General features: G+C 30.9%; 2 protein-coding genes across 2 annotated transcripts; both read left to right on the forward strand.

Annotated features, from left to right (window-relative positions):
* The first annotated feature begins 392 nt into the window (after positions 1 to 392).
* LOC127079693 (uncharacterized) lies at positions 393 to 9,426 on the forward strand. The gene is made up of 9 exons (XM_051020074.1): positions 393 to 582; positions 1,742 to 1,806; positions 6,234 to 6,629; positions 6,710 to 6,966; positions 7,054 to 7,266; positions 8,237 to 8,329; positions 8,405 to 8,506; positions 8,653 to 8,991; positions 9,194 to 9,426. Exons 3-9 carry the CDS (start codon positions 6,236 to 6,238, stop codon positions 9,317 to 9,319), a joined length of 1,524 nt encoding a protein of 507 aa, XP_050876031.1. The 5' UTR covers positions 393 to 582; positions 1,742 to 1,806; positions 6,234 to 6,235; the 3' UTR covers positions 9,320 to 9,426.
* On the forward strand, positions 4,002 to 6,054 carry LOC127079692 (uncharacterized). The gene is made up of 4 exons (XM_051020073.1): positions 4,002 to 4,664; positions 4,747 to 5,058; positions 5,150 to 5,255; positions 5,336 to 6,054. The coding sequence occupies exons 1-4, from the start codon at positions 4,003 to 4,005 to the stop codon at positions 5,984 to 5,986; spliced, it is 1,731 nt and encodes a 576-aa protein (XP_050876030.1). The 5' UTR covers position 4,002; the 3' UTR covers positions 5,987 to 6,054.
* Positions 9,427 to 10,081: the final 655 nt, after the last annotated feature.

Raw genomic sequence — 10,081 nt, forward strand, 5'->3', positions numbered from 1 at the left:
TTGACAAAATAGCCAAAATTTAATTTTATAATAGTTTAAAATTAATTTTCCTTTTTCTTTTAAATATATATATATATATATATATATATCATTGTTATATATATATATATATATATATATATATATATATATATAACAATGATATATATATATATATATATATATATATATATATATATATATATATATATATATATATATATATATATATATATATATATATATATATATATATATATATATATATATATATATAACAATGATTATATATATTTTTCAATTTGACAAATATCTATTAATAAAGATTAATATAGTATTTTTGCAATATCTAATAATTCTATAAAAAAGAGTTATAAAGCAGAAAGAAAACAAGAAGAATAAAAGGTAAAAGAAAAGTAAAACGCAACTGAGAAGAGAGCGATACTCGCGAAGTCTTCTCTGGCTATCGCTATTGTCGATCTTGATGGTGGTCTCTCTGTTTTCGATCTTGCTCGGTGATCTCTCAAGTCCGTCTCTCTCAATCGTGTCTCTCTCCTTGGTCGCTTCGCTTCTTTCATCAGTTGAACTCGCATCTATTTTCCGGTAACCCCCAACATGTCCCCATCTCTCATCTCCCTTATTTGTTCAATCAATAGGGTTCAAATCTTATATTGTATTGTTTTATTTAATTGAATAATGGTTAAATCACTTTATATTCTTAATTTACGTTAATTATAATGGTTAATTATTTTTAGGGTTTAAGATTAGAATTGAAGTCTAACGATGTCTTTGATCTTGTTTGATTTCTTTTATTGATCTGTATTAACATATGATACCTCTATTATCATTCAACATTTAGATGAACATGATACCTATTTTATCTTGTTCTTCATTGAATGCTTCATGAATTTCTTGAGAAGCCTACACATCTTGTGTTAGAATAAAATATTGTGTTATAATAAAGTTTCCTTTGAATATAATTTAATTATTTGAATTTTTTTTATTAAACCACCAACATTATGTTCTTTTTAAATTTTGCAATTGTATTATATTACAAGTGATGATCAGAAAACTGGAAATGGTGCGTAATTAGCAATAGATTATCCACTCATCCAAATAATACCTTATAGTAGGGATTATCGAAAATAACTTTGATAAGTTAATACTAAAAGCTCATGTAACTTTCTGCAATTCATAGCATGCCATTTCAAAATTACCTCAACAAAGTTACTTGTGTTGTTGGTGTTCTGTATATACAACTTTTGATTGTGTTACAGCAGGAAACTTTTAATAGGAGTAACCTACAAGTTTCATTTGTTTGTACTTTGTAGACATTTCTAATGTGGTGGCTCACCTTGTTGTTGCATATCATTCCATAATTACATATATTATCTAGTATATCACTATAGAATTTTATCCATGTATCTAAATATATAGAAATGTGAGTTGAAATTAAAACTAGTTTGTGAATATCTTGTAGAACCATCTAAAATTTATTTATAACTTTAGGACTACACTAGTTGATATGTATATGTTTATTTACATAAAAAAAAGTTATTAGGAGGTCCTACATATCATAACCAAGATATGTCTTCTCTGTCTGAATGCCGTTCACTGTTATGGATGGAGAGTTCCTCCTCGATCAGTTAATGACTTGAACACTATGCAATTTAGACCAACCTTTGACGATGCAATTCTAATGAAGTTTGATTTTCTTCTCCACCTTTTTTTTAGTTCTAACAAAGTTTATTGCTACATGTAGTTCTTTTTCCCCATCAATGTGCATTGGAGCTGCAGGGCTTTTGCGTTGTGTTTTGTCTTGATCAGGTAAGAATGACAAACTTATGTAAAGTTGAAACAAATTTAACTTTATCCAATATATATAGGTTATTAAAGGTTATTAGGAAGTGAGTATTTTGTATATTTATAATAACATATTTTGGCTATTTATAATATTTTTTCATTATTAAAAAAATAAAATTTGTTAATAGAAGTGTAGTTTGCTGAGACATACAAGAAATCCTTTAGTTAAGAAAAGTTCACAAAATATCTTTATATAACATTTTGTGTTGGTCAAATAATCTATATTATTAATTTATCTTGCACGAGTATGAAAAACGTGTAAATTAAAAACTTTTAAGATATCAAACAAAACATTTCTCTTAACAGGGTTTAACTTGTGTATCTTTTATGACTAAAACATAAAGAGATGTTTGATAATTAGCCTAAATAAAAATGTGACATCAAAACCAAACATGACATCTGTACTAATATGATAAATTAAGAAATGCATCTTTACTAATGCTAATAAATGGAATTGTTAAAATAGGTATTCTTACTTTCTTGCTCACGCTTCTTTGAAAATATGTGGGTGAAACTTTATTGATCTTGCTATTATTTTACTATGTTTTTTGACTTCTTTTTTAATTTGTAGTGAATACAAAAGTAAATATTGATTTTAATCCTGAGTTTATTATGGATAAATCTTGGATTTCTAAGCAACGACATACAGATGAATACTTAATTGGATTAAGTCAATTCTTAGATTTTTCTTTTGAGAATGGAGCTATTGATAATACGATACGATGTCCTTGTCCGAAATGTGGCTGGAAATACCGTACTAGAGACATAGTTGAGGATCATTTGAAGTTTCAACAATTCCCCAAAAACTATGTCACGTGGAACCTTCATGGGGAGAGAGAAGTACCAACATCTTTTCGAAATGAAAATATTGCGCAAAAGATACATTTCTTTGAAAATTCGATAGAAACAATGGTCAAAGATGCATTTGGGCATTATAAAGAGCAGGAGACTAATATAGACGAATCACACCTACCAGAGGAAAATGAAGGGCCCAACGAGGATTCTAGTGATTTTCATGAGTTTATTAACGATGGAAATCAGACATTACATGAAGGAAGCAAGTACACAAAATTAGAATTTTTACTCAAACTATATCATATAAAGATTTTGTATGGATTAAGTGACAAGGCGTTGACGATGATACTAGATTTATTGAGAGAGGCATTTCAACAAGCAAAGTTGCCTCCTTCTTTTTATGAGGCAAAGAAAATCATCAATAAATTCGGTCTTAAATATACCAAAATAGATGCATGTCCAAATGATTGTATGTTATATTTGGGAGATGATGAAAAAGAGTTGAATGCATGCAAGCATTATGGAACATCTCGATGGAACCTCGAGAAGAAGAAAAAACAACCTTTAAAGGTTTTACGCTACTTTCCGTTAAAACCAAGATTGCAAAGATTGTTCATGAGTCGTAAGACTGCAAATCATATGAGATGGCATGCCTCAGAGATTAATAAGGATGGGTTAATGAGGCATCCAAGGGATGGTGAGTCATGGAAGGCATTTGATTTGAGGCATCTTGGATTTGCTTCAGATCCTAGAAACGTTCGATTGGGACTTGCGACTGATGGTTTTAATCCTTTTGGTGCGATGGGTCTTTCCTATAGTATTTGGCCAGTGTTCTTAACTCCGTATAATTTTCCTCCTTGAATGTGTATGAAGCACACCACTTTCATTTTATCGATGATCATTCCAGGAAAGGAGATTCCTGGAAATAAGATAGATGTTTACTTGCAGCCCCTTGTAAAAGAGTTAAGTGAGCTATGGAATGATGGTGTAGACACATTTGACGCCTCAATGAATGAAATTTTTAGAATGCGGGCAGCTCTTATATGGAAAATTAGTGACTTTCCCGGCCTAGGGAGTCTATCTGGTTGGAACACCTATACTGGTTTGGCTTGCCCAACTTGTAATTTTGACACTGAGCCTTGTCGTCTTAATCATGGTAGTAAATGGTGTTTTATGGGTCATCGTCATTTTTTGAGAAAAAAATCATCAATTTAGATTTAATCGTGTTCGCTTTGGTAGAAGTAGGGAGGAACGAAATCCACCATCAAAAAAATCTGGATCCGACATTTTGAGGCAAATAAATAATCGTAATGGAGGAGCAATGTTGGATGGTTGCAAAAAAAGGTCAAGACCAGGACCAAAGCAATGCAGGAAAAAAGTATATTCTTTGAACTTCCTTATTGGGAGTATAATTTGTTGCGACATAATCTTGATTTTATGCATATTGAAAAAAATGTGTGTGACAATGTATTATATACTATGCTCAATGATAAGAATAAATCAAAAGACAATCTCAATGCTTGGAAAGATTTGAAACAAATGGGTATAAGGCCTGATCTTTGGCCTGATGAAAAAGGGACATATCATCTTGCGTTGTATTCACTGACACGTGATACCAAAAAGTTATTTCTTAAAACTTTGAAGAATGTCAAACTACCAGATGGTTATTCAAGCAACATTTCAAGATGCATTAATGAGGAACAACAAAAGATATTCGGACTGAAAAGTCATGATTGCCATATTATAATGGAACAACTTTTACCATTTTCCATACGCAATTTATTGCCACACAATGTTACAACAGTCTTGGTGGAGTTATGTTCATTTTTTAGAGTTCTTTCTGGGAAATGTTTGAACTTGTCAGAACTTCAAATTCTCCAAGATCGCATAGTTATTACACTTTGTCACATGGAAATGTTATTCCCTCCATCATTCTTTACATTTATGGTTCATTTAACTGTTCATCTTATAGAGGAAGCTAAACTTGGAGGTCCGGTGCATTATAGATACATGTATCCCATAGAGAGGTAACATATTCATATTTTTAAATTAAATCATCTCTCTGTCTCTAGTCCACTTGCATTTACGCATTATCCATGATTTTGGTAGGGAATTGGGTCATTTAAAGTCTTTTGTGCGTAACAAGGCTCAACCAGAAGGTTCTATAGCTGAAGGTTACTTAGCCGAAGAGTCTCTTACTTTTTGTTCTCGATACCTTGATAATATAGAGACAAGATTTAATAGACCTGGTCGTGTTTGTGATGACCCAAATGAGGACAAGTCTTCCTCTACATCATTTATCTTTCCTCAACTTGGTAAACCAGTAGGAGCTTCATCAACATTCACTTTAACCCCAATGCAAAAGTTACAAGCTCATCGATATCTCCTTCTAAATTGTGAAGTAGTAGCGCCATTTATTGAGTGAGTAATTGAAAAAAACATCATCTCCTTTGTTATTAGCCTACTTAAGACATATTAGTTACATAATTTTATTTATATATAATTCTTGTAGGGAATTTAGACAATTCATAAAAAGAAGTTCAAGGTCAAGAAGACTTTCATCTACAAAGATTGAAAAGAGATTAGTTAAAGAGTTTGCTGATTGGTTTAAAAAATGGGTAAATGGAAAGTAAATAGTTATTCCTATTTTCATGTTCACATATTTAATTTTGTCTAATACAATAATTGTTTTATATAGATTTTGAATCCAAAAACATTAAGTACAATGTCTACCGACCTTAAAATTCTAGCTCGTGGCCCTTTAGACAGTGCAAGAAGATTTAGTGCTTATAACATCAATGGTTTCAAATTTCGAACCTTGGCTCGAGAAGCGGGATTGAAAACACAAAACAGTGGGGTTTTCTTAACATACAAAACTTCTTGTGTTTCGAGCAGTGTTGACGGAAACATGAGACAAGCAGACTTACCTTATTATGGGAAGTTGGAAGATATCATTGAGATTAACTACTATGGTCGATTCAAAGTTATTCTTTTTAAATGCAAATGGGCTGACACTACACGTGATAGAGGGTACAAAAAGGATAGATGGAATTTTAATTGTGTAAACTTTGAGAGATTGATTCATAATGGTGATCGGGAAAAACATGATCCGTACATTGAGGCATCTCAAGCACAAATGACATATTATGTAGAAGATTTGGTTAATATAGGATGGAGTGTTGCCGTGCATTTAAAGGCAAGAGATTTGTATGAAATGGGAGACAAAATAGAAGAGGAAGTTTATGAAAATGAGCCATACGAAGAGCAACACCTTGACCAGCTTGGTAACATTCATGATGAGTATGATCAATTGGCAACAAACCATTTAAGTAATGATTCAGTTGAATGAAATATGGTTGTTGACTTGGAAACAGATACAATGTTTGAATATAAAAATATTATTATTACTCTATTTAAGTAAAGGTAATACTTTAAATTTGTTGAAGTTTTAGTCATTTTGTTGAATATTTACTTTCTTATATTTCACCTTTTTATACTTAGAAGTGTAGTATACAATCATAGATTTATCTTTATTTGATTTGAGTTTCAATTAACTTAATTATATTTAACAAACTTTATTTATTATAAACATGCAGCCATGGTAAAGGTTAAGCGGTTTTCAAATCCACTCAAGTCACCACCTCAAGTAGTAGGTACAACTCATCCTCCACCTCAAGCTCAACCTCATGCCATACTTCAAACTCAATATCAAGCTCTTTCTTTACGGCCTTCACCTCCGGCCCAATGTCCAACACATATCCCATGTCATCCTCCATCTCAAACCCAACTTCATTCTAGACTTCAAACTCAAGTTCCAGCTCATTCTTCACATCATATTCAAGATCCAACTCAAACTCAAGCTCCAACACATAATCCAACATATACTACACCGACCGTTTTATCGCCAACTCTTGAAGTTCTACAACAATCTCAAGAATCAAGGCAATGTGTTGGACGGGAGTCCACACAATATTGGAGTGTTGAATCATTAGGTATGCATCACATTTTCTTGCATTTTACATAACCCTTTTTAAATATATTTTTGGTTAAATGAATTATTTTATTATTAAAGATTTAGGAGGAGTTATTAAGAAGATTAAAACCACAAAAGATCAAGTAAATAACTTATCTACTGGAGAACGTGTAATTGTGCACTTTGATGACCAAGGTGCTGCATATGGCGAAGCACAAGGCTTGCTTGTTGGATATTGTGGAATATTAGCAATTGATGGTAACTTGTTTCCAATAAGTTTTGATAGATGGTCTGGACCACCACCATCAGGCATGCCAAAATGTTATTTTGAAGATTGCTTTAAAACAGACATAAAGGTATAAAAGTTATGTATATATAACTTTACATTTATATTTAGTTTGTTCATTTTAATGCATAAAATCTAACTTTGTCTTTTTTTAAAGCCTCGATTTTATTTTAGGACTACTGAAGCTCTTGCAGAGCGATATTGTCGGCTCAGCATTGGGAAAAAGTGGGCTTCCCATAGGCAAAGATTATGGGATGAATTCTATAATCCAGCCTTAACAAGAGATGAAATTGTATCTAATGTACCACTCAGTGTAGATAAATCTCAATGGGCTTTATTTGTCAACTATCGTCTAAAACCATCTACGAAGGTAAATTGTCGAACCTATGAATATAAGAGAATACAAATTTGTTTTGCATTAGCATAAATTGGAAGAAAATGATATGCAATAGTATATAGCATATGCAGTCAAACTAGATCACATTGCATATAGTAAGAACCAAATATGTATAAACTCAAACGTGAATGGTTTATACAAAATTGAAATTCAATTTTTGAAACAATAAATGTATTTGATTCGTGGCTAAATTTACAAGCCAAATAACATTTTTGTTTAAAGGGAACGATGTGCTAATTTATGCATATTAATGCATAGTTTAGTATATATGACATTGTTACAATTATGTGCTCAGAGAGAGAAATGGTTGATAGTTTCTAGTAGATCAAGTCAATAGAACTTGCCATGTAGTATTTGTGTTACTTTGTAACTTGAACTATGATTACAAATTGTTTGTAATGGCTAGAAAAATATTATACATAGCTTTTGTTTTTGCTTATTATTGAAGCAACCAACCTTTAATTTGATCTTGAAGGTCTTGGTCTTATAGGACATGCTAGTTATTTGTATAAGAAACTGAAGTCAATTTTTTTTTTGTATATATATATATATATATATATATATATATATATATATATATATATATATATATATATATATATATATATATATGTATATATATATATATATGTATATATATATTGAGTGATTACTAATTTTTGGCGATATCGAAGCGATTGGATCGAAATACTCACTCACTATTTTAACTTTTTAATTTTCTACTTCTAATCACTATGATGTTGTTAACCTTTTTTGAAAGACCATATTTATGCTTTATTTAAATGCTCTTGTTTATTGCTTATTTTGAAAGAATATATCAATTTGACTCAATTTTAGTTGATCCATTCTTATCTTTAGTAATTCTCTATTTGGTCTTGCATGTGGTGTTTTTGTATAAAGTTATTTGATTAATTCGTAAACTCATGTATGTTTGTTCATATAGGAGACTTGTCACAGAAATAAGGAAATACGTAGTAAGCAAGTGGTTCCTCATACCGGTGGTTCTAAACCACTCTCACGAAAAAGACATGAAATGGTAATTATATTAATTAACCTCAGATTTTACTATAAAGATATACATCTTATTAATCATAATATTTTTATGGTGTAGTTTTTACAAGTTGGAATACAACCCAGTCGTGGACAATTATATATTGAAACCCATAAGAAAAAGGATGGGTCAGTTGTAAATCTTGCAGCAAAAACTTTAGTGGTAAGTTTAATTTTATAATTATTTTTTCAAGATTTCCATTTACTCTTATGAGTTTGTTTTGTTAAATATCAAATCACTAACATATTTGAATAGTATATTACTTATTGTGTTATTATTGTTGGGTTGATAGTTTTGTACGTCTGTAGGAACAAATTGAAGTGGGTTTGACTCAAAGCACTAATGATGAATCTATAGTTTCTCCTAATGATGTTATTGGTAAAATTTTGGGGCCTGAGCATCCTGGAAGAGTACGATGTTTAGGTATGGGAGCAACACCTAGTTATACATTTAGAAATACCAGATTTCGACTTTCAGACTCAGGTACTTCATATGGTATTTCTACATCACCATCTAAATTTTGGCAAGAGAAGTACACACACTTGGAATCTTGTCTTAAGAATATCACAGGAGCATTTAAAGCTTATATAATAATGAAAGAAGGAAGGATCCCTAATGAATTAGTTGGTGTCTTTGGTCCATCAAATGTGAGTATTTTATAGAAACTTTACGTTGAATACTAAACTATTATGTTTTGTTGAAATAACTAATTTTTCTAAATAATAATTTTAGATTTTGTATCTTATTACATTGAAGTAGTTGTAATTTGGGAGTATATTTATATTTCTATTATGCATTTGCAAAGAAAATTAGTTGCAATTTAAAATATTTTAACCAAATTTTTTTCAGCCAGCCAATGTCGCAGGTGAGTCAGATTTATCAAAGAATGTAACGGAACCTAATTCACCAATGGATGCAAGTGAGTCTGATTTACCAATAGATGCAAGAGAAACGTCTGGTGCTAGCAACATCTGATGATTTTTATGTTTCTTTTAGTATTAGATTTAGTTTTGCAACCATATAGTGCTAGCAACATATTATGAGTTGTATTTTACTATAACATACAATATGTTACTACGTTACTACGATGAGTTGAATTTTATTGTGAATTTAAAGTCCATCATGTTAGTATGATTTTTTGAGTAACAATAAATATTTTATCATTGTTTTAAAATAGAAAAATACAAAATGATATTATTATTACATCAATAAATATAAATAATCAATTTTTTTTTATAATAATTATAAAAAATTAGAGGAGGTTTTAAACCCCATTAAAAAAATAATAATCACAATAGTTACGCAATATTTAAAGGGGTTATAAACCCATGCAGAATAATATTCTAACAAGGTAGGTTAAAAACGGCCGCAAAAGAACCCCCTCATAAAATACCGGCGTTCCTTAAAAACCCCCACAAATATATTGCGGCACCAGTATTTGGAGAGTTTTTGAAAACTGCCACAAATTATTTTGTGGGGGTTAAAAACCTCCACAAATTAAAAAAATAACCCCCCGTTATTGGTCTATTTTTTTGTAGTGTATCCTAATTTTGCACCCCTAAGATTTCACCTCATTTGCATCATTTGCATAACATGTAGCATCACGTGTGTGTGTGTGTGTGTGTGTGTGTGTGTGTGTGTGTGTGTGTGTGTGTGTGTGTGTGTGTGTGTATGTGTGTGTGTGTGTGTGTGTGTGTGTGTGTGTGTTTTATGCCTCACTAACCATGTGGATATCAA

This window comes from Lathyrus oleraceus, chromosome 5, assembly GCF_024323335.1.
Source record: "Lathyrus oleraceus cultivar Zhongwan6 chromosome 5, CAAS_Psat_ZW6_1.0, whole genome shotgun sequence".
NCBI lineage: Eukaryota > Viridiplantae > Streptophyta > Magnoliopsida > Fabales > Fabaceae > Lathyrus > Lathyrus oleraceus.

Excerpts from the sequence above, each read along its gene's own strand:
- LOC127079692 (XM_051020073.1), top strand. The coding sequence starts at position 4,003 with ATGCAGGAAAAAAGTATATTCTTTGAACTTCCTTATTGGGAGTATAAT. Across the intron at positions 5,059-5,149 it reads GTAGTAGCGCCATTTATTGA|GGAATTTAGACAATTCATAA; the intron begins GTGAGTAATTGA and ends TAATTCTTGTAG. Across the intron at positions 5,256-5,335 it reads CTGATTGGTTTAAAAAATGG|ATTTTGAATCCAAAAACATT; the intron begins GTAAATGGAAAG and ends TGTTTTATATAG.
- LOC127079693 (XM_051020074.1), top strand. The coding sequence starts at position 6,236 with ATGGTAAAGGTTAAGCGGTTTTCAAATCCACTCAAGTCACCACCTCAA. Across the intron at positions 6,630-6,709 it reads TTGGAGTGTTGAATCATTAG|ATTTAGGAGGAGTTATTAAG; the intron begins GTATGCATCACA and ends TTATTATTAAAG. Across the intron at positions 6,967-7,053 it reads GCTTTAAAACAGACATAAAG|CCTCGATTTTATTTTAGGAC; the intron begins GTATAAAAGTTA and ends CTTTTTTTAAAG.